Source organism: Pelodiscus sinensis, chromosome 27 (assembly GCF_052426305.1).
Source record: "Pelodiscus sinensis isolate ZL-2025 chromosome 27, ASM5242630v1, whole genome shotgun sequence".
Classification (NCBI taxonomy): domain Eukaryota; kingdom Metazoa; phylum Chordata; order Testudines; family Trionychidae; genus Pelodiscus; species Pelodiscus sinensis.
The window spans coordinates 14,773,708-14,801,487 of NC_143078.1; the positions used below are offsets into that span (position 1 = coordinate 14,773,708).

The 27,780-nt window shown below is 58.1% G+C and overlaps 2 protein-coding genes across 2 annotated transcripts in view; both read right to left on the bottom strand.

Annotated features, from left to right (window-relative positions):
* The window catches only part of ARL8A (ARF like GTPase 8A), a 40,636-nt gene extending 35,485 nt beyond the window's left edge, over positions 1-5,151 (bottom strand). The window contains exon 1 of the mRNA XM_075910233.2: positions 4,969-5,151. Within this exon, the coding sequence (XP_075766348.1) occupies positions 4,969-5,091 (123 nt within the window). The 5' untranslated portion in view covers positions 5,092-5,151. The remainder of the gene's footprint in view (positions 1-4,968) is intronic.
* Positions 5,152-6,582: 1,431 nt separating this feature from the next.
* PTPN7 (protein tyrosine phosphatase non-receptor type 7) lies at positions 6,583-27,249 on the bottom strand. Its single transcript, XM_075910227.2, has 10 exons — positions 27,096-27,249; positions 23,206-23,438; positions 22,471-22,654; positions 21,848-21,932; positions 21,515-21,588; positions 18,507-18,644; positions 17,279-17,389; positions 16,735-16,892; positions 15,756-15,869; positions 6,583-13,748 (listed from the first exon to the last, which is right to left on the bottom strand). Exons 2-10 carry the CDS (start codon positions 23,334-23,336, stop codon positions 13,655-13,657), a joined length of 1,089 nt encoding a protein of 362 aa, XP_075766342.2. The 5' UTR covers positions 23,337-23,438; positions 27,096-27,249; the 3' UTR covers positions 6,583-13,654.
* Positions 27,250-27,780: the final 531 nt, after the last annotated feature.

Sequence of the window (27,780 nt, forward strand, 5' to 3'; positions counted from 1 at the left end):
TGTGCTCTTCACTAATTGCAGGTGTTAACGCATGTTAATTGACAGCCCTAGTTTAGATTGCACTTATAAATAAATGCATTATGAAACAAAAGCCAGAAATCATTCCTCCTTTACTTATCTATCAAGACACTGCCAAGCTCAGAAGCATGGGTGTCCCAGGACATAGCTAATACATCACAACCCCCCTGCCCCGCAGAACAGAGCTGGGGAAAGGGGAAGAATGAGTGTGGTAAAGCCACCTTACAGCCCTTGCTCCCTGCTAGGTTTTTTTCCCCCAGAAGTTCGGCATGTTAGAATTCAGATCTTGCCCAGCCTGGTTTTCCTGGAAGTCCATGAACAACTGGTAGGATAACATCAGATACCCAAAGAGAAGCCTGACTCACAACTTTGTCACCTCTCAGCAATCGTATTTGGGCCGTTTAAAACTGGTTTATTTCCACCTCTTGTAAAAGGAGGCGTTTCAACGTAATTACACGGGTCTGACATTTTTATTTACTTGGCTACTGGTAAAAACCAACAACTTCTAAGAACCCCGTAACAGAGCAGAGAACGGCTCCCGCTGACAGCCTCCAATGTAGTCAGTCTTCCTGTTTGTGGGGGACTTGCCAATATTACGGGCAGAGATTTTGTTTTTAAACCCAATACTTTAAAACCACAATCATCAGAGTAGAGTCACACAATATTTTAATTCGTGGATTTGTTTCTTTTTTTTAAAACCAAGCCTGAATAGTTTCAAGTTGACAATGTCCCTTGAAAGCCTGAATAATACTTTGTAGAATAGGCGATCTGGTTAGAGAGTCAATACGGCATTTCCTTCAGGTAAGGCTTGAGCGAGATCCCAAACCAGAGGTGACTGCAAACAAGCGAGAGAAGAAAAGACCTGACATTTCTAATATTTCTCAAATTAACAATGGACATTTTAAGCCTCCTTTATTCATCACAACTCTAACACTTCTCTCCTCAGCTCACTTCTAGCACCAGACAAATAGCAGGAGCCATTTGCAGAGTAAGTGCTTTGTGCCTACAGTGGCAGGTAGCTCGGTTGTGGTCACCACTACAGTACAAGGCAGTCTTGGTCACAGTCTTACGAACAGTCATCAATGTCATGGTCATAGGATTTTTAAAATGGGAAATATAATGTCAGCTATTTAAATCTGAAATATGTCATGGTGTTGTCATTTTAGGAGTCCTGATTCATAAAGGAGCTGTGCCTGCGGGGGTGTGCGTGGGGAGCTTGCAGCACCACTACCCTTATTTGCGTTGCTGCTGGCAGTGCTGCTGTCTTCAGAGCTGGGCAGCTGGAGAGCAGTGGCTGCTGGCTGGGAGCCCAGCTCTGAAGGAAGAGCCTCTGCCAGCAGCAGCAGCAGCACAGAAGGATGACGTGGTGTGGTACTGCCACCCTTATGTCAGCGCTGTAGCCTGCAGAAGTCAAAGGAGGAATGCAGACGTGCCTGTTGAGTAGTCGATGGAAATTCCATTGACTACTCGACTAGTAAATGAATTGATATTTAACATCCTGAATTGGGGTCCTGAGCCAAAAGAGAGTTGCAGCGGGGTGGCATCACAAGGTTATTTAGGGGTTGTGCTATTGCCACTAGGAATGCAAAATCCTGGTTAATCAGTTCACCAGTTATCTGACTAAAATGGGATCTGGACTGGGGACGACTCCAACGTGGCTGGCGTAGCCCCCAGCCTGCGGGACTCCAGCCACACGCTGGGGCTGAGGCTGCTGCTGGCTCCCAACCCCCTGCCAGAGTAGACCCTGTCTGCGGTGGGCCCGGCCTCCCCACAGACAGGGGCTACTCTGGACACCATAGCAACCCTGCAAGAGCAGCTATTGTCCATGGTGGTCCCCTGCAGGGCTGGAACAGAGCGGAGCTGCTCCAGCCCCCACCGGTTACCAGTTAACAGGAACTGGTAAGCATCATCCATTTGGGGGTGATGCTTACTGGTTAACCTTTCACATCCCACCCTCTACTTCTGCAGTGCTTTCAGATCTGGCACCTGGAAAGCAGCAGCTGTTAGCCGAGCAGACAGCTCTGGAGGCAGCACCCCTGCAGCAGCAGCTTATATGTAAGGGTGGCAATACCATATCATGACACCTTGTGACACCCTTGACATCATTGATGAAGATATTGAATAGTACGGGTCCCAAAACAGACCCTTGCGGAACTCCACTTGTTATCCCTTTCCAGCAGGATTTAGCACCGTTAACAACAATTTGAGAAATGCTGGTCTCCCTTGTAAAAACTGCACAGTATGTAGGGTAAGAGCAAACAAAAAAACCCAGAATCCACACGGGGAGACCAGATTTTGTGTCCAGTGATATTTTTCATGGCCATGAATTTGGTAGGGCCCTAATCGAAGTATTCTGTGTCTTCACTGCCAGGGCCGAGGGAGACAGCCCCCTCAGTATAGTGACTGCTACGCTATGTCTACACTGACTCTTTTTTGCAGAATTCCATTAGCAACTTCTTGCGCTTCATTTGCATATTCTCTTCCGATGCTTTTTGCGGAAGAGGTTTTTGCGCAAAAAAAAGCAGCATAGATGCGTCCGTTTTGTGCAAAAAAAAACCCTTTCCCGCAAGAACCTGTAAACCTCATTTTTTGAGGAATAAGGGTTCTTGCGCAAAAGGGGTTTTTGCGCAAAACAGACGCGTCTACATTGCTTTCTTTTCCGCAAAAACCTCTTCCGCAAAAAGCATCGGAAGAGAATATGCAAATGAAGTGCGATAAGTTGCTAATGAGCTTCATTTGCACTGCCTCTTCCACAAAAAAAGAGGCAGTGTAGATGTAGCCCTAACGTGCAAGGGCTCTGAAATGAGCTACAACAGCCAAATGCATGTTTGTGTGATTGCTACACAAGCTTTTTGACCTACATGCTGGGCAAAACAAGCATGGTTTTGGGGTGTTACTGATGCTGTGACTGTCCTTCAGGAACACACTGACATTGCATGCCTTACAGATCGAAGATAATTGCTTCAGAACAACATGTGGCACAGACCATACAGGAAGTAGTAAGCAGAGGTACCGGGGAACTTTGAAGAGATACAAGTCTGTTGGCCTCCCCTCGGCCTGGGACAAAGGAGCTCTGAGACACTGTGGCAGCAAGAATTTATGCTTCCTTAAGAAGGAAAGACCTTGCTGTGCTGCTGCCTCCGCTCTTCCTAATTCCACACATCAGCACAGCTGATGTCGATTGAAGCCACTGGCTCTCCCAACACAGTACCACATCTCCTCACCACATAGAAGAGGAGTAGGAAGAATAAGCAGAAACCAAACTGTCCTCTCCAAAATAAAGCATGGGGGAAATCAAGCACCAAGAGGGCAAAGCCTAGAGGAAGAGGGGGTTGTCTTGTTGCCAACACACATTGCTCACCAGTGCACGCTTTTCTTGATTTCCAAAACCTGCTGGTTTGTCTTTTGCTCCCAGATGAGTTTTGCTGCTGTGCAGGGTTTGTGGAGCTGTCAGAACAGCTGGTACCATTTTGGTGCTATTACTGAGAGAAACTACCAGGCATCCCTGCGACCACATGTCTGCAGCAGCTCTGCACAAGCTGCCTCAGACAGGACGGCCAGAGTTGCAGCATTTAAGAACCTATTCTCATTAATATTACATGACAAGCAAAGGGAATTTCACTCAAGCTGTCTGTTTACCAAGCCTACCGCAGCTCAGGGGCATGGGACCCTAACAAAGGGTCACCATATGCTGCAATGCCCAGGAGGGAAGATGCCAGACTGGCCACCTTGGAGACCAAAGCATTCTGTTTATCCAGTGCAGTGAAAGCTCTTCCTCCCTACTCCAGCGATTCCTCCCAGGCATACAAAGGCCCCGCTTCCATGTGAAAAGGAGCTCAAGCTCTCTGGCTGAGCAGTCTTTGCCTATGTTGGCTGCCAACAAGAGTGTCCATTTTAAGGGTGCCTGCTAGGACGCGAACACAGAGATCCAGCTAACCCCCGAAAGCTGCATCTCTAGATTGCTACCACTGACCTGGGAGAGGACCGAACCAATGGCAAGAAATGAAAACTACACCCCATATATTATCTTTATGCCACCTAGACCGTGGCATTTCCACTCCAGTGGGCTAATGGTACATCCTGAACTTTAAGGCATTTCCCACCAACCTCCATTAATGCCACAAGGCCACGGATACAGAGTCAGGTCACAGCCCTGTTTCTGCCATCCACAGAGGGGATGTTTGGTTATTGAGGTCAAGAACCGGGTCGGCTGAGCCCTGCAGAGCTCTGCCCACCTCCCTCCAGCACAGGCTGCTCAATCAGTTGTCATTGACAGAGCAGCTCTTGCACAGAGAAGCCTACAGAAGCCTCCATCTTGCCTTTATTGCCAGCTGGTGTGGCTATGCCTTCCGCATGCAGAAAGCAAGCGAGTTAAGTGAGAGTGTTGGGGGGGGGGGGGGGGGTCTGGAATCTTGCCCCAGGGCCACCAGAGCTTTCCAAGGCCCCCCACGTGCCTGGCTGGAGAATGCATCAGGCATCCGAGCAGCAAGCGCCAGCCTGGAGCTGCCAGGACTTATTGCAGGGGCGAGAAGAGTCTGAAGGGAGCGGGGCTCGCGGGGTGTCTGCAGGGGGGTGCCCCGGGCGAAGCCCCCCGGGAAATAACGGAGTCGGCAGGGCCCAGCCCCCCCCGGATCAGGGGAGGTTTCTGAGCGGCCAGGGGCCGGCCCGGCCCTGCCACCTCCCCCTGCGGACGCTGCTACTTGGCCTCCCGAGGGGCGGCCGGGCCACGCGCCAGCCCCGCCGAGCCGGGCCCCCCGGCCCGCTCCTCCCGCCCGACCTGCGGGGGGGGGGGGGCTGGCTGCGGGGGAGGGGGGGCGTGCAACGGTAAACGGGGGGGGGTGCAGCCGGGGGGGGGGGGCTGGCTGCGGGGGGGGGCCGCTGCCCGGGGGGGGGCTGGCTGCGGGGGGGCCGTGCCGGGGGGGGGGCTGGCTGCGGGGGGGCCGGGCTCACCGCGATGACGTTGACGAAGGTGGTCTTGCCCGAGTACTGCAGCCCGACCAGGGTGAGCTCCATCTCCTCCTTCCAGAACAGCGCCCGGAACCAGTCCAGCAGCTTGGTGAACAGCGCCAGCATCCTGCCCGCCGCCCGGCCCGGCTCGGCTCGGCTCTGCCCGCGCCCCGCCCGCCCGCACGGCCCGGCCCTGGGCGGAGACAGCCCCCCCCGCCCACAGCGCCCCCTGCCGCCCGGGAGGCCCCGCTGCGGACCGGCCCCTCCCCCACCGCTGGGGGGGCGCAACCCCCTCCAGCCAGGCCCCCCTCACAGGGCCTAAGTACCCCCATGCCAGGCCTGCCCCCCCCCCACAGAGCTTAGCTCCCCCCCATGCCGGGCCTGCCCCCCCCACAGAGCCTAGCTCCCCCCCCAGGCCTGCCCCCCCCAGGGCCCCCCCCATGCCCCCCCCCCCCACAGAGCCTAGCTCCCCCCCATGCCGGGCCTGCCCCCCCCACAGAGCCTAGCTCCCCCCATGCCAGACCTGCCCCCCCACAGAGCCTAGCTCCCCCCCATGCCAGGCCTGCCCCCCCCCAGAGCTTAGCTCCCCCCCATGCCAGGCCTGCCCCCCCCCCAGAGCCTAGCTCCCCCCCATGCCAGGCCTGCCCCCCCCCCACAGAGCTTAGCTCCCCCCCATGCCGGGCCTGCCCCCCACAGGCCTAGCTCCCCCCCATACCAGGCCTGCCCCCCATGCCCTAGCTCCCCCCCCCCCCCCGTCAGGCCTGCCCCCACACAGGGCCTAACTTCCCCCCCACACACACACACACCCCTAGGGTAGCCAGGGGTCCGGTTTTGAACTGGACAGTCCAGTACTTTTGCTATCTCCTCTGGAAGCACCAGACAATAGAGCTGGGACAATAGACCTGTCCGGGATTTTCTAAAGCAGATGGAATGTCCATTGTGATGTCATGTCCATTGTGATGTCATGTCCATTGTGATGTCATGTCCAGTGTGTCCCTAGTTTTTGCTGAAGCCATCTGGCAAGCCTGCCCGCACCCAGGAACTAATACTGCCCCGCTGCCAGGCCTGCCCCCCTACAGGGCCTAACTCCCCTCTGTTAGTCTTGCCCCTCACACCCAGGAACGGATTCCCCCTGCCCCCCTACACGGCCTACCTCCCCACCCGCCCAAGTGTCAGGCCTGCCTCCCATACCCAGGGCCTAAATCGCCACCAATGCTGGGCTTGCTGCCCCACATACTTGGTGTCTAGCCCGCCCCCCCCCCCCAAAGGCCAGGCCTGCCCTCCTACCCACAGCATCTAATCTCTCTATGCCAGCCCCCCACATACATATACTCCTAAATCCCCTCCAATTGCCAGGGCCTGCCCCCACAGCACCTAGTCCCCCTCCCCCCAAATGCCAGTCCAGCCCCCCCCCCCCATGCCAGGCCAGCTCCCCCTCCCCACCACACACAGGGCTTAACGCCCCCAAGCCAGACCTTCCCCACCACAGGGCCTAACCCCCTCTTTGCAGGGTTAGGCCTGCCTCCACCTGTGGGCCTAACCCCCTCCCCCCAGCCTACTCCCTTTCCCCACACACCCCTGTTCAAGTAACCAAGGTTTGCTTACACAGGATTTCACTATATTGTCTTTAGTTAAGGTGCCCAGTAGCAGAGCCCTAACTCTGGAGGACAAATTACACTGTAGCAGCCTCATTAACGATCGTCTCTGCATGGGTGACTGAACCAAAGGCAAGCTGGATGCTGAATATTAGCTGCATTACGTGGACGAGTGCTGACACCACAGCACAGAAGACTCAAACTCCCTGAGGAAATACAATAAGAAAGTGTTTAAATGGGTTGGGGACTCTGAGTTAGTAACTTCAGTCCTCTGCAGCGGGACCAGAATGGTATGAGGGAAGGGACTGATTTTAGTTGTATTAGCTGACAAGTCGGACAACGGTAAGATGTGAGTCATTAGAGGCACCGTGGAAACAAATGGATAAGGCAAGGAATTGGGAGTCAGACTTGATTTATATTCCCCATGTCTGCCTGTGTGACAAGCAGCACTTCCCTTTGTCTCATTTTCCTCATCTGTAAAGTGCTTTGAGAGCTATGCATAAAAATCCAGCGCTATCTAGAACTAAGAGCCGAGACCAAGGGGTCTAGAAGTGACCAGGGACTTGTGACACCTAGAAGGGGCCTGATTTTCAGAGAGAGTGCTCAAGATCACCCCACCCCGTATAACACTGAAACCTCATGCATCTGATGGAGTGGGTCTTTGCCCATGAAAGCTCATGCTCCAATAAATCTGTTAGTCACAAGGTGCCACAGGACGCCTCATCGCTTTTGCAAATTCTGACTAACACGGCTATGCCTCTGATACTTGACACCAAATCTCAAGTCACTTTGGGGAAACTTGAGCTGGGTGTTTATTACCGCCCTACACTGCTGTGGGTCGTTAAAGTGACTCTGCAATCGGTACCAGCACAGTGAGTGAGCAATCTCTGTATTGCATAAGGGTGTCATTGTGATTCTGATAGAAATGTAGCCGTGTTAGTCTGGGGTAGTTGAAGTAAAGTGCTACATTGTCCTGCATTGTGATTCTGGGCACTTCTAAAACCTTCAGTGAACCTCAATGCCAGGTGCTAGAGAAACACGGACCTGGTTTCACATAGTAACTATTTCAGCAAAGAACTAAATGCTAGAGCAACTAGAATTTATGGGCAAATTAGTCCAGAAGGTTTTCTTTGTAAACTGATGCTGCAAAAAGCATTTGCACCAGTATTTGTTCTTTTGTTAGATCAGTGTTTCTCAACCAGTGGTACAAGCACCCTTGGGGTACTTGAGAGAAGTCTGGAGGGTACATCAACAAAACTGAAGTTTGGAAAAAACTGATTTTTTGTTTTAAGTTTCATAGCATTTTATTATTTTTGTACTTTTACACTCAAAAATTTCATCGCCTGCCCGGTTACAATTAAGTTATTTAAACAAATGTGTTGCAATGGTAGAAAAAATGTTGTGGGTCTGAAAACTGTAAGTAGTGGGGTTACTTATACTTTTTTTTTTTTTTTTGAAAAAGGGGTACTTTATAAAAAAAGGTTGAGAAACAGTTAGATCACGAAAAACTGAAACAAACCTAGCATCCCAGTCCACTTTTCCTCTCTCATTACCCATCAGCCTGTGGCAACCCAAAGGCTAGTCCAAGTAAGTGAAGCTTACTAAACAAGTTATTGACCTACACTTAAACGTGGGTGTGTTTATACTTTAGGCTGGGTAACTAAGAGGCTGCTCTTTAGGTAGTTGTGGCTGCAAACGTACATCTCAGACTGTGGTGCATCTGTAGCCATTAGGCTGTAGTGAATCCATTTTGCTCTAACAGAGTTAGCTAGCTGTCTGCAAGACAAGTGTGTACTCACTAAAGGCAAAGACACTGAGTTGTCAGTGTGGGTTCTAGTGTCTGTGCTACAGCAAAGCCATTTTTGACTGGCACTATGAATCTGTCTGGAGATTGAGACAACAGCCATTTTCTTTTCAAAATTGCTGCAACCAGTGAAAGAAAATTCCTGTGCTCTCTCCTGCAGACTTTAAATACATAATTTTGTGCTGAAAGCACAAGATTCCTTATTTGAATACACCACTCTAGTTCCTTTACACATTTGGCCAAAAAATCTGCGTTTTTTTCCATACATTTCCCAGTGTGAGTTTCTGCCTGAAGAAGAACTTATTTTTGGAAGGAATGAGCAAAATCTTTTCAAACCTCTTAAATATACATGTGCAGCAGAGAGACCATCTCTGTACCAAATTTCAGATTCCATACACCACGTCTAGGGTTGTTTACAAAAAATTGTCAAGATCATGAAACATTTTGCCATTATAACATTCTTCACCCCCAAGCCCTTTGTGGGGGAGGGCACATGTCACATTTCTGAGTGATTTTCAAGATTAACACACCACTTGTGTGCAAAATTGAGGACTTCCTCCCAGCCTCTAATGCATTATGCAATTTATGGACAGCCCCACAACCCATCGTTTGTACTTTAAGCCAGCTGGACAGTTTTGCTCAAAACAAATCCATGTTTCATCCTATATGGTGAAAATTTGACAGAATCAAATGAAAGAACATAAGAACGGCCACACCGGATCAGGCCAAAGGTCCATCTAGCTCAGTGTCCTGTCTTCCAACACTGGCCAATGACAGATGCCCCAGAAGAAGTGAACAGAACATGGAGTTACGAAGTGTTCCCTTTCTTGTCATCCATTTCCAGCATCTGACAAATAGAGGCTAGGGACTCCATTCCATATTTTTAGTCATTGATGGACCTAACCTCCATGAATGTATCTAGTTATTTTTAAAACCCTGGTCTTCACAACCTCCTCTGGCAAGGAGTTCCAGAGGTTGACTGTGCTGCATGAAAAAAACCAACAACTTGTTTGTCAGTGCCCCTCTTGAGATGGGGGGTGGCTGGGCCCTACAATCCCAGCCCCCTCCCTAGCTCCTTCTCCCCTGCTTCCCAGACCGAAACTAAAAGACCGTCCCTTCCAGCCCTGCCCCCCAGCCAGGGGTGGCATTCCACCTTCTTTTGTTCCTCTCCCTGGGAGGTAACTGGTCGAACGGGTTATCTCCTCGTCCCATCAGCTACTCTGCTGGGCCGTGGTACAGACAGTAACCAGTAGGGGTCACCCACAGCCCAAGCCTAGCAACCAGCAAGGTACCCCCACTACGTCACAGCATCCATTCTGCACATTGTGTCAGAGGCAGGTGAGCAAACGCAGTGCTGGGAATCACTAGGAAAGGGATTACAAATCCATAGTCTGATCCGTAGTACAAATCCGTAGTACGCCCACATGTTGAATATTGTATGCAGATGTGGTCGCCTCATCTCGAAAAAGATGCATTGGCATTGGAAAAGGGTTAGAAAAGGGCAACAAAAATGATTAGGGGCATGGAATGGCTGTCCTATGCGAAGAGATTAATAAAACTGGGACTTTTCAGCTGAGAAAAGAGACAACTATGGGGGAATATTATAATAATATTCCCATAATATAAAAACTAGGGGCCACCAAATGAAATTAATGGCCAGCAGGTTTAAAACAAATAGAAGGAAGTTCTTCTTCACACAGTGCACAGTCAACCTGTGGAACTCCTTGCCTAAGGAGGTTGTGAAGTCTAGGACAGGGTTTAAAAGAGAACTAGATAAATTCATGGAGGTTAAGTCCATTAATGACTATTAGCCAGCATGGGTAAGGAATGGTGTCCCTTGCCTCTGTTTGTCAGAGGGTGGAGATGGATGGCAGGAGAAAGATCGCTTGAGCATTACTTGTTCGGTTCACTCCTTCTGGAGCACATGACTGGGGTGGAGAAAATGAATAAAGAGTTATTTATTCCTTCCCATAGCACAAGAACTAGGGAGTCACCAAATGAAATTAATAGTTAGCCGATCTAAAAGAAATAAAAGGAAGTTTTTCTTCACTCAACGCACAGTCAACCTGTGGAACTCCTTGCCAGAGGATGCGGTGAAGTCCAAGAGTATAACAGGGTTAAAAAAAGAGCTAGATACATTCATGGAGGTTAGGTCCATCAATGGCTGTTAACTAGGATGGGTAGGGAGGGTGTCCCTACCGTCTGTTTGTCAGAAGCTGGGAATGGGTGACAGGGGAGGGATCACGTGATGATTCCGTTTTGTTCACTCCCTCAGGGGCACCTGGCACTGGCCACTGTTGGAGGGCAGGACACTGGACTGGCTGGACCTCTGGCCATTCTTATGCGACAGGAAATAACCCAAACCCAACAGCGCAGATGACACTTGGCATTTTAATAGCTACAGAAAGATGTTTCAAGAGAGGTCAAATGGCTGAGGACTATCTTTGATAGTGGGGTCTCCTGAAATGAGTGGCCGCCTCTCTCTTTCGTTCGAAAGCTATTTACAGAGAACCGAGATGGGCTTTTGCTCACCTCTGCCTCTCAGGACATGATGACAGAACCCGAGAAACGGACACAACGTAGCAGGGAGACAAGGCGAGTGAGCGAATCTCTCTGGGTATGTCTACACGAGCTCGTTATTTCGAGCTAAGTAGGCAAATCAGGCAACTGGAGTTGCAAATGAAACCCGGGATTTAAATATCCCAGGCTTTATTTGCATGTTCCCGTCTGGCTGCCATTTTTAAATCCCCCTTAGTTCGAACGAACTGCCCGCGGCTACAAGCGGCAGTTTAAAGTGAATCCGAACTAAATCCTTAGTTTGGATTCACTGTTACACCTCATTCCACGATATTTAAATCCCAGGCTTCATTTGCAACTCCGGTTGCCTGATTTGCCTAACAAGCTCCAATTAACGAGCTAGTGTAGACACGCCCTCTTATTGGACCGACTCCCACTGGAAACAGAGTGTAGAACCACACCGAGCGCTCTGTCAGCTGTTTCTACGCCCGCAGTGCTCCGGAAGCTGCCCCGGAAGCCCCGTTGAATTCTCCGAGCAGGCCCAGGAACATTAAGTGGATAGAGCCGACTTGTGTGCGGTTTCTATGGTCCGGCAAGTGTGACGCTTTCTGTTTTATGCAAACACATGTCAAGCAACGGCTCAAAGGCAACCGGCCCGCCGACAGGGGGAGCAAAGGGGCCAACTGCCCTGGGGCCCGATATTCAAACGGGCCTGGGGCCTCTGGCTGCTCGTGCTGCAACTCTGGCAGCAGGCGGAGTGCCGGGCCTTGAAATGGCTGCTGGAGCCCGGTGTGGCGCGCTCCAGGGCAGCTCTGAGGGCTGGAGGGGGCGGCGTGGTCCGGGCAGTGCTGAGGCTCCAGCGCTGCTCCTTCTGGGAGCGTAGAGTCGCCCCCCATCTTGCCCAAGGGCCCGGTCGTTCTGTCAGCTCCCCGAAAGCAGCAAATCACAGAGCAAGCACAACGGAGCCTGCGTCACCCCCAGACTATGAGCATGGTTCTCCCATAGGCACTTCCTCAGACTGGGCTTCCACAAGAGTACAGGGCATCTTGATAAGGGAGGGCTTTGGGGTGCAGGAGGAGGGCTCCAGGTTTGGGGAGGAGTTCAGAGCTGGGGGTTGGGTGCAGGAGGAGGCTGGGTCTTGGGGTGCAGGAGGAGGGCTCCAGGTTTGGGGAGGCGCTCAGAGCTGGGGGTTGGGGTGCAGGAGGGGGGCTCCAGGTTTGGGGAGGCGCTCAGAGCTGGGGGTTGGGTGCAGGAGGAGGGCTCCAGGTTTGGGGAGGGGCTCAGAGCTGGGGGTTGGGGTGCAGGAGGAGGGTTCCAGGTTTGGGGAGGGGCTCAGAGCTGGGGGTTGGGGTGCAGGAGGAGGGCTCCAGGTTTGGGGAGGCGCTCAGAGCTGGGGGTTGGGTGCAGGAGGAGGGCTCCAGGTTTGGGGAGGGGCTCAGAGCTGGGGGTTGGGGTGCAGGAGGAGGGCTCCAGGTTTGGGGAGGGGCTCAGAGCTGGGGGTTGGGGTGCAGGAGGAGGGCTCCAGGTTTGGGGAGGGGCTCAGAGCTGGGGGTTGGGGTGCAGGAGGAGGGCTCCAGGTTTGGGGAGGGGCTCAGAGCTGGGGGTTGGGGTGCAGGAGGAGGGCTCCAGGTTTGGGGAGGCGCTCAGAGCTGGGGGTTGGGGTGCAGGAGGAGGGCTCCAGGTTTGGGGAGGCGCTCAGAGCTGGGGGTTGGGTGCAGAAGGGGGCACAGGCTCTGGGCTGGGGATGAGGGCTTTGGAGTGCAGTGGGTGCTCAGGATGGGGGGGGGGGGCTGAAGATGGGACAGCAGACCAGGGCTTGGCTCATCTGGGCTGCTCCCTGCTGGGGGTGACAAAGAGGGGCCCCTTTCCTCAGTCAGCCGTGGCAGCTCCATGCTGGGGCCGGCTCCATGCCAGGGAGGGCTCCCACAACTCCTTGCACCTTTAGGGCTTGGGGATATCTCTCCCCACTGCAGCCCCACGCCTCTGCAGGGCGTTGTGGGAAGCCATGTGAACATGTATCCGTGCAGCTTAGGGGGAGTGTAGGTGCCTACGTAACCTATTTAAATAATAATCTCACTCCTCTGCAAAGGCCAGGGGGCACCCCGTGGGCGTGGGAACCCCTGGGAGGAACAGGAATCAGCAAGGGAGGCGATAGAGCCCACTGGAGCCGTCCCTAGATGGCATTCAGTTCTCTAGCACCTTGCTGGGAATTCGTGAATCAACGCTTCCTCCCAAACAGACCCCAGGGGTCCGGGGTGCTGTTTATTGGCCATGCAATGTTACGAGTCCTCACTCGACTGAACTCTCCGTGCGGTCGCAATGCCAGCCGTGCTCCAGCGCCCCGCACACATCCAGTTCTTTCGCACAGTTTGCTGGTAGAGTTGGGGCTAAAATGCTAGGGGTGTAGAAAGCAAAAGCCCCTTTCCGTCAGTGACTCTGGCCTTATGCTCCTAGCAAAGGGCCCCAAGGAAAACACACCGGAAGCCGTCTCCGTTGTCCAAGCCTGCCCACAAACCGACCTGCCCTACCAACACGGTTGGTGGGGACCCATCGAAGCAGCTTTGGTTAATTACCCCGCAGACAAGATGCCGGGAGGTTCAGGGCAGGTTTGCCACGGCCATTTTCATTCAAGGGGCCGACGTTCCTCTTCTGCTGATGCAAGCAGAAGGGAGCCAGGGCTGACGGGAGCCCGCTCCTGGGAGCTCGTGGTTGGCTCAGACGCTGGAGATGCCAGAGGGCCAGGGGAAAGTCGGAGCCCGGCAGAAGGCCCGCCCTAGGGATCCGTCGTCTCGGGGAGCTGCGAGGCGTACGCAGCCAGCGTGCGATGGAGGAACTGGTACTGCTCGCTGGTCTGAATCATTCCACCTCTGTAGGGAGAAAAGACACTCAGCTGCCAGGCCTAACTAAACTGCAGTCAGCTGATCCCGTCGTTCTGTGAACTCTCGGCCGCAGGGGCACCCGGCCCTGGCTGCTGCTCCCAAATAACTTCAGCGAGACGCAGCCTCGCTGACCCACCATGCCCTAAGCAGCGCTTGGGAGCTGGGAGCCTGAACTGCGTTTCCAGGGGTACCAATGTGGAGTGACGCCACTGAAGTCAGGACTTGCACTGCGGGAACTGGATCGGACTTGGTGCTAGGTTTCTCGGCTCCTCACGGGAACAAGGAAATGATGCTTTGGACCTATGGAAAATCAGTTCCCTGTCTCAAGCCCTGGACACACAGAACTGGACTGTTATGATCGTACCTTCCAGCACGGGGGTGAGAGGGTGGAGGAAGCAGAATCCAAGCAAAATTCATTCCAATAATGGGGACTAGAACAGACGGAGCCTCTGCCACCCCGGGGTGCAATGTGTCCTGGGAAAGCCAGCAAGGGACACAAGGCCCTCCTAATGGACTAGCCCTGAGGGGCTGGTGACAGGGATTGTCCTAGATTGTCCTGGGGATCCTTTTCCAGGTGCGTGTGGGTGTCTTGACTCCAGCTTTGCATCTCGAAGCCCATAAAGTCAAGAGGCCCTGAATTGTGGGAGCCAAAATATTGTATGGTCTGGCTTGGTGACATGGGCTGCACTGAGCTGTCTCTACTCCAGAGCCTGCCAGGCGCGGAACGCCGGGGTGGGTGTGGGGACACGCCAAGGAGCTGCTGACGCGTTGGGGGTTGGGCTTTGGAGACAATTCCCTGGGCTTTGAGGAGGATTCGAACCGTAGAATCCCCGGGCTGGAAAAGACCGCAGGAGTCATTGAATCCAGCCCCCTGCCCAAGGCAGGACCAACCCAACTCCATCATCCCAGCCAGGGCTGTGTCAAGCTGAGACTTAAACACCTCTAGGGGTGGAGATTCCACCCCCTCCCTAGGGAACCCAGCCCAGCGCTTCCCCACCCGCCTAGTGAAATAGTTTTTCCTAATATCCAACCTAGACCTCCCCCACTGCAACTAGAGACCATTGCTGCTCGTTCTGCATCTGCCACCACTGAGAACAGCCTCTCTCCAGCCTCTTTGGAACCTCCCTTCAGGAAGTTGCAGGCTGCTCTCAAATCCCCCCTCACTCTTCACTTCTGCAGACTAAACAAACCCAAATCCCTCAGCCTCTCCTCGTAGGTCATGTGCTCCAGCCCCCTAATCATTCTGGTTGCCCTCCGCTGGACCCTCTCCAATGTGTCCACATCCTTTCTATAGTGGGGGGCCCAGAACTGGACACAATACTCCAGATGTGGCCTCACCAGTGCTAAATAAAGGGGAATAATCACATCTCTGGATCTGCTGGCAATGCTCCTCCTAATGCAACTTTATATGCCATTAGCCTTCTTGGCTACAAGGGCACACTGTTGACTTATCTTCAGCCTCTCATCCACTGGAATCCCTGGGCCCTTTTCTGCTGAACTGCTGCTTAGCCAGTCGGTCCCCAGCCTGTAGCGGCAATTACAACTTGAGGCAAGGCAGATCCATTAGAGTAGTGGCTCTCAAACTTTTTGGGCTCCAGAGCCCTTCACATGAGTAAAAATTTATGCAGAGCCCCAGTGGTCCACTGATTGCATGTGTTATACCGGTTTCCTATATGCTTGGGGGCTGTTCTGCAAACCTGGCCACGTAGTGCGGTGCCTAAAGGCTCTTTGGGAAGCCTGGCCCACCGGGGGTCCCAGCGACACTGCGGGGGCTGGCTACCGCAGCGGAAAGCCAGAGGGACCGTGGGTTCCCTGTGAGGAGGCAGGGCTCGTCTCCTGCAGGGCCGGGGGAGATGCCGCCTGCAATGGGTCGCTCTGCTTTCAAACAGGCTGCTTCCTTCCTGGCCAGCAGGCGGCCGATGCAGAGACAATTGAACCGTGCAGGATGGGGCCCCGGAGCGCTGCCTGCCAGCTGGCCCGGGCCCCTGGACGTACCTGTCGAGACGGAGCTGGCACACAATCCCCAGGATATCCACCTCTCCTTTGGCCCTCAGCTGTTGGCATCCAATCCTGGTGGCAATGAAGCAGCCTGTGCGGCCAATCCCCGCGCTGGACGGGAGACAGAAGGCAGATGGGACTGAGTGCAGGGATAGCTTGGGGCACGGGACGCGAACCTGTTCGTCTCCAGCTCCCGCCTGTGGGCTGATTAGGTGCCTGAGGCTGGTCCTGAATGCTCCTGGCTTTTGTTCACAGGCCCACGGGGCCCCTCGCCCCCGCCTGTCTCACTTTGCTCGATGGCCCCACCCCCGCTGCTGTATTTGAGCCCCTTGCAATCTCAGCCCCCCCAGGAGCAGAGCGGCTGGGATCCACATTGCACAGAGGGGGAAGTGAGACACAGGGAGGCGCAGGCCCAGATGGCCAGCCATGTCAGTGGAAGTTAGGCGCTGAGCCAAAGTGACTGTGCCAAGGGCACACAGGGAGTCAGTAGCAGAGCCCAGACTCTGACCTGGGTCTCACAATGAACTGGCCGTGGGGCCTGCAGGGGCCATGGCTGAGGAGTCCATGGTGACTCCTGGAAGGGGTGGAAGCCTGTCCCGTCCCCTCTGTCTCTCTTCTGGGGTGACCTCGTTCTCCCTTCCACTCGCCCACTCGGCGCTAAGGTGGCAAGCGAGTGAGTGAGCCACATGGAAGCTCTGCAGGAGGGGCCGTGGGGAAGACGCCAGCTAGCCCAGCCACAGAAATGTGCACGTGGCACTCGGCCCATGGCACGGGCCTGGGCTCCCTGAGTGCTGCCGGGAAGCCGTCCGGCCGCATCTAAGACGCAAGGGACCAGAGGAGACTCCCAAGCTACTTTTGCACCCACAGGAGCGGCAGGGAGAGGAAGGGGACAGAGGCTGGGTTCCAAAGCTCCCCACTGTTGGTTCCAGCAGGGACTGACTCCCCTGCCACCCAGGGCCACGGGGGAACCTCTCACCTGCAGTGAACGACCACAGGCCCCATGCTGCCTGCCGCCTGCAGGATCCGCTCTACCTCCAACACCAAGTGCAGCAGGGGCTTGGCCGACTCGGGGGCCTGCTGGTCGGGCCAGGAGGGGAAGGAGACGTGCTTCACCGGGCGACACTCACCTTCCATCTGCGAGAGAGAAACAAGAACCTAGGGACATGGCCTGGCCAAGGGGGCAGATCCTAGCCCATCCAGGGGCTCCATCGTAGCCAGCCCCAGCTGCACCAGCGTCACTGGGCCTGGGAGGAGGGCAGGCGTAGGGCTCCCCTTAACTCTGCCCTCTTTCCGGGAGAGGGCTGGTGCTAGGGAGGGAATTAAGGGCAAAGGGGAGCCCTGCTGTGAAAGAAGAGCCCCCTCCCTTCTGCAGAGATCGAACCTCGCCCCACTCCTCTGGGGAAGGCTTCTTCCCCCGCTTACACCTTACACAGGTCACTGCCGCGTGCTGCTCAACTCCCCCCCCAGCGCCCCCCACGCACTCCCCATCCCCCACCCTGGGCCCGGGGGCTCTGACCTACCTGGATGGTGAGATCCCGGACGGTGTACTCCGCACACTCGCTCACCCCCTGGAGGCAGATGGTGAATGGCCCGTAGGTGGCTTCCTTTTCGGGCCAGTAATGAACGCACTTCTGGAAGCGGAAGGCGAGGAGTCACGGGGAGGGAGCAGCCAAGGGCCCCTCTCAGGGTCTGATCCCGACTGGCGCAGTGGCTCCCTGGGGCGGAGCGCGTCCCGATCGGGGATCTTCCGTGGGGTCCCCGGGCTCGGGGTTTGGGGATGGCTGGGAGCTCTGCGGGGCTGCTGCAAACTGAAATGGGGTATGGGACTAGCTGGGGGGTGTTCAGGCAGCCACCTCCTGCCCAAGGGGAGGTGGCAGGGACAGCAGCAGTGGGGCACGGCAGAAGCTGGGTGGCTGGGTCTGCCAGCACAGGGCCCAGGCGCTGGGGCTGGATCAGCACAGGGACCCTGTGCTCCTGGCCAGCCCTTCCTGGTGGGGAGGCAGCTCCATACGCTGCCGTTCCTCCCCTGCTCCCCGCTCAGCCTGGAGCCACATTGCAGCAAGTGCTGGGGGAAGCTCCGCCCCCGCGCTGCCCTCGCCTGGAGGCTCCACCCCTGTGGCTCCCATTGGCCAGGAATCACAGCCAATAGGAGCTGCGGGGGCAGTACCAGTGTAACCCACACACCTTCTGGGTGCGGGGCACTATCCCATTGAGTTGGCACCAAGACCACTTACAGCGAGAGCAATGAGTCTGCTATACAGCCTTAGCTGAGCGCCAGCCGGCCTTTACCTAGAGGCTCCTGCACTAAGCTCCAGAGGTCCCAGGTTTGATTCTGCCTGTCGCTGTTACAAGTGTGGGGGGGTTGTGATAAGTTCCGTGTGACCAGGGTCATAGGGGAGGGGCAGGCAGCAAGTGTACATTACAGGGCCTGATCCCACCTCCCTCGCCCCGATGTAAATCAGCAGTAACCCCACTGGACCCAAAACACACCCCTCCCCACACACACACTCACCCCAGTGTAAACCAGAAATAATTCCACTGGGTCTGATCCTCTGCACACACGCAGGCCTGACCCTGCTGGGACCAAGAGGGCTCTCCCGCCGTACAGCTGGGGTACATGAGAGGACCCTCCGGCCCCATGTGCCAATTTCACAGCACTCTGGTTCATCCCCATTCTGCATACGGGCCCCCCGGGAGAAGTCAGCTCTAGCTCTGGGCTGTGGTTAAATGGCACCCAGCAGGCCCTACCTCTTTGCCTTCCTTGAGCTTGGTGATCATGACGATGAGCGGCGCGCCCTCCTGCCACACCATCTGCCAGAAATCCGCCACCGTGTTCAGCATGGGCCCCTGCGTGGCGATGTACTCTTGCGCCCGCCCCGCGTAGCCCTGCGAGGGGACAGAGAGGAGAGGGTGGGGTGAGAAGCCGCCCGGGCAGGGACCACTCCCAAGAATCTCCGGAAAAAAATCGTAAGTCTGTGGAATATAACAACAGCGGGCAGTACCGGTGGGGTCTGCCTGAAGCATGCAAAGTCCAAGGCACTAATAAGCCTTGAGGAGACCCTCATATGAGCCCAGCCACCTACCATGGGCCAAGAGAGGGACATATTTGGGATGTCTCCGCCCCTTAGGGTGAGGGGTTCTCTGCAAAGATTTGCCCTTCCTGATCCCTGACAGGGCTGAGCTGCAGGGCGCTGTTCTGCCAGGGAAGTGCAGAAAATTTGTTCTTTAGGGGTATGTCTATACTAGCCCCCTAGTTCGAACTAGTGTAGACATACCCTAGGGGTGAGAGATTTGCCGGTCCCAGGAGACACACAACAAAGGTCCCAGGGGGTCTGGCTACGGCGAGCTCTTATCCCCACCGGCTACTTGCTGCAGGCAGCGTTCTCACAGTGCAATCTTGTCTGGAGCTAGGTCCGCGCCCATGTGGGGGGGTGGATGTGTCATCGAATGTGTTGGAGAAATCGTTAAAATAGATCATGCCCTGCTAAAGATGCAGAGTTCCCTGCTGAGTTACAGCTATTTGTATGTATTAGCAGAAGCTGAAAGGATGTGCAGAGGGTTTTGTGAAGCACAGAAATCCGAGACGTGTATATGTGAGGCACAAGGTGTGCCGTGTGTGTGCATGCGTGTGTGTACGCGCACAAGGGCAGTGTGTGTAGGCAGAGTCCGGATATGAAAATAAGTGTCAGTGTGCAGTGGGGAGGTATGCAGAAAGGCAGTATGTGTGTGGGCACGTGTGTGTGCATGCATGTCCGTGCGTGTGCAGGGCGGTGACCTCACACCTGAGGCATGCTCATGATATACCTGTGTCGTGATTCATTTTCACATGGCCATGCAGTGGTGCACTGGGCCGGGGCCTGACATAAAGGCAGACATCCCTCAGCTGGGATTCAGCCTGTTGGACTACCCCTGCACATGCCTCCTTGAGCCTGACCGCCTGCTGCTTGCGTTCGGACAGCTCTAACCTCACCAGAAACTCAGGAGTCCCATTAAACTAAGCACGACTCTGGCGCTGCTGTAACCTATGACCCTTGGACAAGTCACCTAACTGCTCCATGCCTCAGTTTACCCATCTGGCCCACACGAGCGATGAGGATTTATATTTGTGATGCTCTGGGAAGAGGAATCCTGTTACTGAATCATCTTGTGCAGACAGCTGTTAATTTGGGGTTAAAACCTTTCCCCTACTCTCGGCTCCCCAAGGTAACTGGTACTAGAGTGCTCTGGTGGGGATCACACACTGAATCTTTGTCCCACCCACAAGTCCCTGTCTGATGCTTTCAAATTTTGGCTCCTAGGGAAAATGCATCACAGCTCTGTAAATGCTGAGTGGTGGGTGTAATACCTCCTCTGGCCACCAGAGGCCACTGGAAGGCTCTGTCTACACAGGCGAGTCTTGCACCAGAGATATGCAAATGAGGCTAAGCAAGGAATATTGCTGAGCCTCATTTGCATACCTAATGAGACGCCATTTTTGCGGAAGTGGCTCTTGCGCGAGAAGGAGCTGTCTACACTGTCCCTTCTTGCGCAAGAAAACCCCTCTTGTGCAACGCCGCTATGCTAATTATTTTCAGGAATAACGGCATTGTGCAAGAGGGGTTTTCTTCTGGTGCAAGAGCCTCTTCTGCAAAAATGGCGGCTCATTAGGTATGCAAATGAGGCTCAGCGATATTCTACGCTTAGCCTTATTTGCATATCTCTGACGCAACAACCCGCCAGTGTAGACAGAGCCCAACTGTGCTGCACACAGGGTGTTTCTGCACTGGCGTTTCCTCCTGTAAAGTTCTTTCCCAGTTTTCGTTTCCCGCGGTACAGCGATGCACTGTGCCTGCTGAACCTCCCTTTGGGAGCAGGGTTCTACAGACAGCCTTGCTCCCAGCTAGCAAACGCCACCTCCTTGCTTCCTGGATCCCACCGCTGACACCAACTGGCACTGGCTAAGCTGGTAGTTCTGGGGACCGGGTACAGGGGAAGTGGGTGGAGAGCCATCCGCTCATGTCACTCATGCCAACGAGCACATCAGTCAATGCCTAGCTGGGCTCATCAAAGTGGTGGAACTAAAGAATCCCTCCTTGACACACACTTCTCTGAGTCCTCCTGCACACTCATGGAGAGTCCCCACCTCATTCCAGAGGGCACAGTCCACCCCACCTCCAAAGGGCTGGGATTCCAGCGTTAATAATAAAGCACAGTGCGTATCTAGCGCTTCTCATCAATAAATCTCAAAGCACTTTACAAAGGGGGTCAGTAGCATAACCTCCACTTGGCCAATGGGGAAACTGAGGCACAGAGCAAGAATACGGTTAGCTTCACAAAGGTGCCCTCTGATGCCTTAACTCCTCGGTGTCTGCCACCCGGGGGGAGTCTCAGTCTTGTGCCAGGGAGTGCTAGAAAGGGATTCTCCGAAGCCAGCACGCAGGCCGTCTAAGCTCCTGGCTCACTGCTGCAGGCTGGCATGCAGAGGGAAGGGGCAGGGCTTGGGGGCCCTCTTTGCAAAGCTCCCGGGAGGTGGAGCTGCTGGCTCCCTCGATGGTGGGAGAGCTGGAGCCTGGTGGCTTTTTCTGATCCTGCGGCAGTGCAGGGGCTGGGGCTGTACCCCAAGTCTGCTGCCGGGTGAGCTTGGTGCACGGCCCTGCTGGCACGTGGCCTGCGGATCCTCCCGGGCTCAGGGCACGTCGGAAGGGCCACCAGGCCCTGTGCCCCTCGCGGCTCAGGCAGGGTTCCCAGCCAGGCTGTGGGTACGCGGCGGGGCTCACCTGGATGTAGTTGGCGTTGATGTAGCCTTCACTCTGGCTGCCGGCTCTCCGGAGGCAGACGCGGCTGTGGGGATCTAGGAGACAGACCGGAGATTAGCCTGGGTGCGGTGGGGCTGCCTGGAGCCGACCTCTTCCCAGCCTCCCCCCGCCCCAAGAGACAAGCTCAGGCGTGAAATCCATCGCGGGACCTTCATGTAGCCCCAGAGCCCAAGCATCACTCGCTGGGCGTCAGGAGAAGCGGGACGGGACTGAACCCCGGGGGGCTCCCCTCCTGCCCCGGGACGCCCCGGGCCCAGCTTACGCCTGCGCCCAGAGGGAGGGGGCGGCACGTACTCGGCAGGATGGTTTTGTATCTGTCCTTGAAGGCCCGTCCCGGGATGTCCAGCTCCTCCGGGTTGACCATGTTGGGGGGGATTTTCTGCAAAGGGGAAGGAGACGGCTACTGAGATCCCTGCGCCCGCCCGGCGCCTTCGCGGCTGCTCTGGCTGGGCCAGGCTCGGCCAGGCGCCTGCTGCCCCCAGAGCAGGACTCGGCTAGCGGGACAGGATGCTGGTGGGATCTGCTTTCTGGCCCCTCCTGCCACAGTTGCAAGACGGGCAGCTTGCTCCTGCCCAAGGTACGGAAGGGCCCTTCCTAGCTGAGCACAAGACTGGGCCACCAGGCCGGCTCCCTCTGCCCCAGGCACGGAGACCCCTGGCCCAGCCTGGCCCGGGAGGGAGCCCTTTCTGTGCCTACTATGATCCAGGCACGCCGCCGAGGAGAGCTGAGCCCCCACCGCCCATGGCATGGCCCTGACGAGCTGCCAGGCGGCTGGCGGTGCCACTCCTGTGCAGGGGGGATGCCCAGTCACCATGGGCCCCAGGCAGGGGAGAGCTGGCACCCTCCCCGGGCAGGGACGGAAGGCCAGGCTAAGGGTGCCCTCGGGAGGGCTGACCACGGGCAGAGCGGGATCTCACCGAAAACTCCTCCTGCAGCAGCTCCAGGCTCTTGGCTCGCTGCTGCAGCTCGGCGCCGGCCAGGACGCGGCTGGACGTCTGCAGGTAGCGCAGCGTGATGTCCCGAGGGGTGCAGACCGAGCGGATGGGCTCCACGCTCGCCAGCGAGCTCATGTCCAGCACCAGGGACACGTTGGAGCCTCTCCTGCAAGGCAGAGTGACTGCGCTGAGCCGGTGGGGGCGGGGGCAGAGCTCGGCAGAGGATGCTGCTGGCCGGGGCTGTGGGGCTCCCATGGGAGGATGCCACGGGGCAGAGCAGGGAGGGGTGGTGCTGCCCAGGGAAGAGCATCTTACCCCATGTGGGGCCCACTTGGGACTCTCCAAAGCCGGGCATCAGAGCCAATTCACCTCACTCAGCCTGGAGCAGCCCTAGGGCTCTGGGCCCCCACCACTCCTAAGAGCCAGGCTGCTCTGGGGTGTCAAAGGGGCACGACGGGGCTCAGTGGCCAGGCAGGAGCCGTGGCAGGTGCGGATGGCAGGTCCCCACCCTTCCCGAAGTTCCCACTGCCCCAGGAATGGTTAGACCCCCAGGACGCTGCTTCTCCCCCATGCCGAGCCGTCGCCGGGTCAATGCAGGGTAAATCCGGGGCCTTTCTCCCCCTGCGGCCGGCCGGCGGCTCAGGGCAGCGGGAGGCGTCTCCGCTCCCCGCTCTGAAGGCCACCGCGGCCTGTGTGCTCCACCCCAGCCCCTCTCACCTCTCCTGCAGCCGCACGTGCTTCTTCACAGAGGGGCCGGGCGCACCAGCCTTGGCCATCGCTCCCCGGGCAGCCCGGCCTGGCACACGGGCGCTAGGAACTCCGGGGCATGCCGAGCAGCCCTGGACCATGCTGCGCCCACGGCCGAGCCCACCCCCAGGCGCACCGGGAGCACACGGGGACCAGCAGGGCACGGCGCCACCAGGATCAACGAGCCATTGGGGGGAAGGGGCCTGGAAAACACAAAGCAAAGCGCCCACTCAGCTGCTACGGTCCCTGCTCCTCTCCAGGGCCGGCCAGAGCAGCCGGAGAGCCAGCGGGCGAGTGGCCCAGTGCCTGCCGAGCCACCAGAGCCGCCGGAGAGCCAGTGGCCCAGCACCCACCCAGCTACCAGAGCAGGGCAGCTGAGCCCACAGAACCCCTGGCAAACAGACTCACAGGCTGCAGCTGGACTGCCAGGAACCAGCCCCAAACTCAAGGGAAAACTCTGGCCTGAGTCCTTTGGCTGGTGCCTTCCAGGGCAGATGTGTAGGCAGCCAGGCCTGGTGGGGGTGGACATGGTGTGGGCACGGCCTCGTCACAGCCTCCGCCCCGGTGCCACGGCACCAGCACGGCCTCGCCACAGCCTCCGCCCCGGTGCCACGGCACCAGCACGGCCTCATCACAGCCTCCGCCCTGGGCCACGGCACCGACGCTGCCTCGCCACAGCCTCCGCCCCGGTGCCACGGCACCGACACGGCCTCGCCACAGCCTCCGCCCTGGTGCCACGGCACAGGCACAGCCTCATCACAGCCTCCGCCCTGGGCCACAGCACCGGCACGGCCTCATCACAGCCTCCGCCCCGGTGCCACGGCACCGACACGGCCTCGCCCAGCCTCCGCCCTGGTGCCACGGCACAGGCACAGCCTCATCACAGCCTCCGCCCTGGGCCACGGCACCGACGCTGCCTCGCCACAGCCTCCGCCCTGGGCCACGGCACCGACACGGCCTCGCCACAGCCTCCGCCCTGGTGCCACGGCACCGACACGGCCTCATCACAGCCTCCGCCCTGGTGCCACGGCACCGACGCTGCCTCGCCACAGCCTCCGCCCTGGGCCACGGCACCGACACGGCCTCGCCACAGCCTCCGCCCTGGGCCACGGCACCGACACGGCCTCGCCACAGCCTCCGCCCTGGGCCACGGCACCGACACGGCCTCATCACAGCCTCCGCCCTGGTGCCACGGCACCGACACGGCCTCATCACAGCCTCCGCGCTGGGCCACGGCACTGACGCTGCCTCGCCACAGCCTCCGCCCTGGTGCCATGGCACCGACACGGCCTCGCCACAGCCTCCGCCCCCGGGAAGGCCCTTCCCCATGGAGCGCCCCCTTGGCACAGCAGCCCTGTCTGTGGCTGGAAGGTGTGGGGCGAGTGGGGCTCTGTGGGGCAGTGAGATGGGACAGCGAAGGGCAGCTGCCGGGGCTGCTAGGCCAGACACCCCGGCTGGCCTGTCACTGGGGCCAGCAGGAGCCCAAACTCTGGAGGCCCCAATGCCACTTGTAGCTGCCCCTGCCCGTGTGCCACTCCCCGCCCCTGCCCCATTCCCAAGCCCAGCCCCTGGAGCCACCCAGACAGCGACACCCCTTGCTGCCCCACAGCACAACCCCTCGGTCCCCTTTGCCCCCAGGGCAGGCTGCCAGCGGGAGCCAGGGGCAGTGCCAGCTCCCCCTGCCCCCGCCCCAGGAAGGAGGGTGAGGAGAGGGACACAGGGGGAGGAATAAGGCCTGGGCAGCACAGCCTCTCCGGGCCAGGCTCGCCAGCACCAGCCTCTGTGCTGGCCCAGGAGGGCACCGGCGCAGAGCTCCCCGCCCCCGCTCCAACCGCCGGAGGAAGCCGGCTTAACGGTGCAGTTGAGCAAGGAGGCAGGCTGCCAGGGCTGTGGGGCTGGGCAATGGGGCATGGCCGAGGGCAGCTGCGGGTCTCACTGGGCTTGCCCAGTACGTGCCAGGGGCTGGGTGGAGACTTGGGGGCTGGCAAAGCCAGGGAACGCGGGCACAGAGCCAGCAGGCTGGAGAGGGCCAAGGAGAAGGGTCCCCCGTTGCTTCCTTGCCTTGGCCGCATGGGGAGTCGCAGCGGCTCAGCCGAGGCCTGAGCTGCCCCCGGGCTTCCCCGCGGTCCAGGGGAGGGACTTGCTGCTGACAGCGACAGCAGCGGAGACCTGCATCCCACGGGGACCACGGCGCCTTATCCCAGGCGGGGTGGAATCCGTGATGCCACGAAAACCCCTTTGCACCAGCCTGGCTGCCTCCGTGTGGGAGAGGGACAGCAGGACGGGGGGGTGGGCAAGGCCTCAGCGGGGCTTTGAACCCGGCCGCGGGATCGGCGCCATTCCCGCTCGTTTGGCGTTGGACCGAACCTGCCTGCAGCGGAGCCCGAAATCAGCCCCCACCTCGGAGCGTCCGCACGGCCTTGGCTGCCGGTTCATTGGCGGCTCCAAAGCCGCACCTGGCAGTCCGGTCTCAGCGGCATCATCTCGTCCCTAGAACCCCCAAGGACATTCCCGACTTCCGCTCGGGAAACACGCCCAAAGCCCGAGCTGTGGGCTTGTGTGGACGAGATTCCTTCTCGCCCCCGTTCGGATGGAGAGAACGAGGCAGGCTCTGGCGCGCGCCCTCTGGCCTGGCCCCGGGAAAGCAGCAGCAGCTGAACGTCAAGCCGGTTTGAGGCCGGTTTTGTTAGGCTGTGTGGACAGGCTTACTCCACTTTAAACGAGGCTTAGGCCAACGTCGGTTCTGTGGGGCGGGAAGAGGCTGAAGCCAACTTCGGGCAGCTGCGTTGAGCCTGAAATCCGAGCGCCCACATGGGGGTTGGAACCAGTTTGAAGCTGATCTCGCAGCTTTGCTGTGCGGACAAGGGAGTGTCGCTCCGCCACCTTCCAAGCCCGCCGGGTTCAGGGACTACCAAGCCCATCGGATCCAAAATTAGGGGGAGCCAGGGATGGGGAATTGGAGGGGGAAAGATGGAGGCAAGAACAGAGGTTGAGGGGCTACAATGGGTGGGGTGGGGAGTCCATATTTCTCCTTCTCCATCCAGTTGCCATGTGTCCTACAGCCCCTCCTGGCTCTCCAGGGGGACGCCGAGAGACCCCACCCTGGTGGGACTTGGCTTGGCCTCTCCAGGGGCTCAGGCCCTCCTTCGGAGCCAGGTCCCAGTCCCAGCATAACTGGCAAGCCAGTCTAGATCCGCCCAGCGCCCCGAGCTCGAGCCTCTCCCCTGGGCACGAAGACCAAGTCCAGGCCAGCTGCTGGTGCTAGGGCCTGGCGCCTGCCCACTGCCAGGGGGCCCGGAGGGCAGACAGCCTGGTGCTATGGCAGGCACCCATCTGTGCCACCTCCCCTTGCCGTGGCAAACCAGCCCTGGGAGTTTACCTGTGGCCCCAGGCCAGGGGGCCGTGCCTGGCTGAATGGCCCCAGGGCGGTGGGGGGAGTTGCCTGGCAACCCCACTGGCCCTCTGGGACCGGCCCAGGTGCATCCGCCTGGACTCCGGGACAGAGGGGCTGAGTTCTGGCTGCCTCCCCTAATGCCTGTGTGGGGAGCCCCGCTGGCACCGGCCTCGGAGCGTGCTCGGGGGCAAAGGGCACCAGCCTACGACGGCAGCGCTGCCCCCCCTCGGCCGTCTCCATGCACCCGAGCTAGGAGCCCCCGGCCAGTGCCCCGCACGGGGAGCCCCGGCGCCCCGTCTGGCCACGCCCGACCACAGCCAGCCCAGCCCGCTCAGGTCCATGCCCAGGGTAGCCGTGCCACCCGGCCCCGCCCCCTGGGAGCCCTCCTCCCGGTGCAGACTTGGTCCCTGCACACAGCTGCTGCCCCATCCCTGCAGGCTGCTCCAGGCTCGGCCCGGGTGCTTACCTGGGTCACGAGCGGGCCGGCCCGGCACTAGGCTGCGAGCGGTGCGCGAATGGGTCAGGCGCTGGGTTTGAAACGGTTCAGGAAACTGCTTATCAAGGAGCCTGCTGCCTCCTCTGCTTCCTCTCCGCGCTTCCCCCCCCCCCGGCTGCCGCCCACGCACATACCGGCCACATGCTCCGCACCGCCTCGCCGGGCCCGCCCCCCGCCTGTTCCCCCGGGGCTCAGGTGGAGCCAGGCCCTGCCTGCCCCCTGCACTGCGCCGGGCAGCGGGGCAGGGCCGTGGGGGGCCTCGTCCTGCCCAGGATGTGAGTGAATGCAGCCAGCTCTAGTGCACCACGCAGGGCCGCCCCAACAGCCGAGGCTGGGCTGGAGAAAAGAACAAACAGGAAGGGGTCCCCGGCGGGCGGGGGCATGGGGCACCGGTCCTGAGGTTACCACTTAGTGTCCTGAGAAGCTTCCTCCTCCTCGTGCTGTCACACCACCCCGCTGGGCACCTGGCCACGCCCCAGCCCCGCGCCCCCTCACGAATCCACGGCGCCCCAGTGCCCGAAGCTGAGTGTCTCCAGCCAGCTCTCCTCACACCCCAAGCCAGGAACCCCCGTCCTTCCCTCCTTCCCCGCCGGCCTCTGGCTCCACGCCCGGGGCCTCAGCGGAGGGGATGTGCGAGCCCCCGCGCAGACCCAGC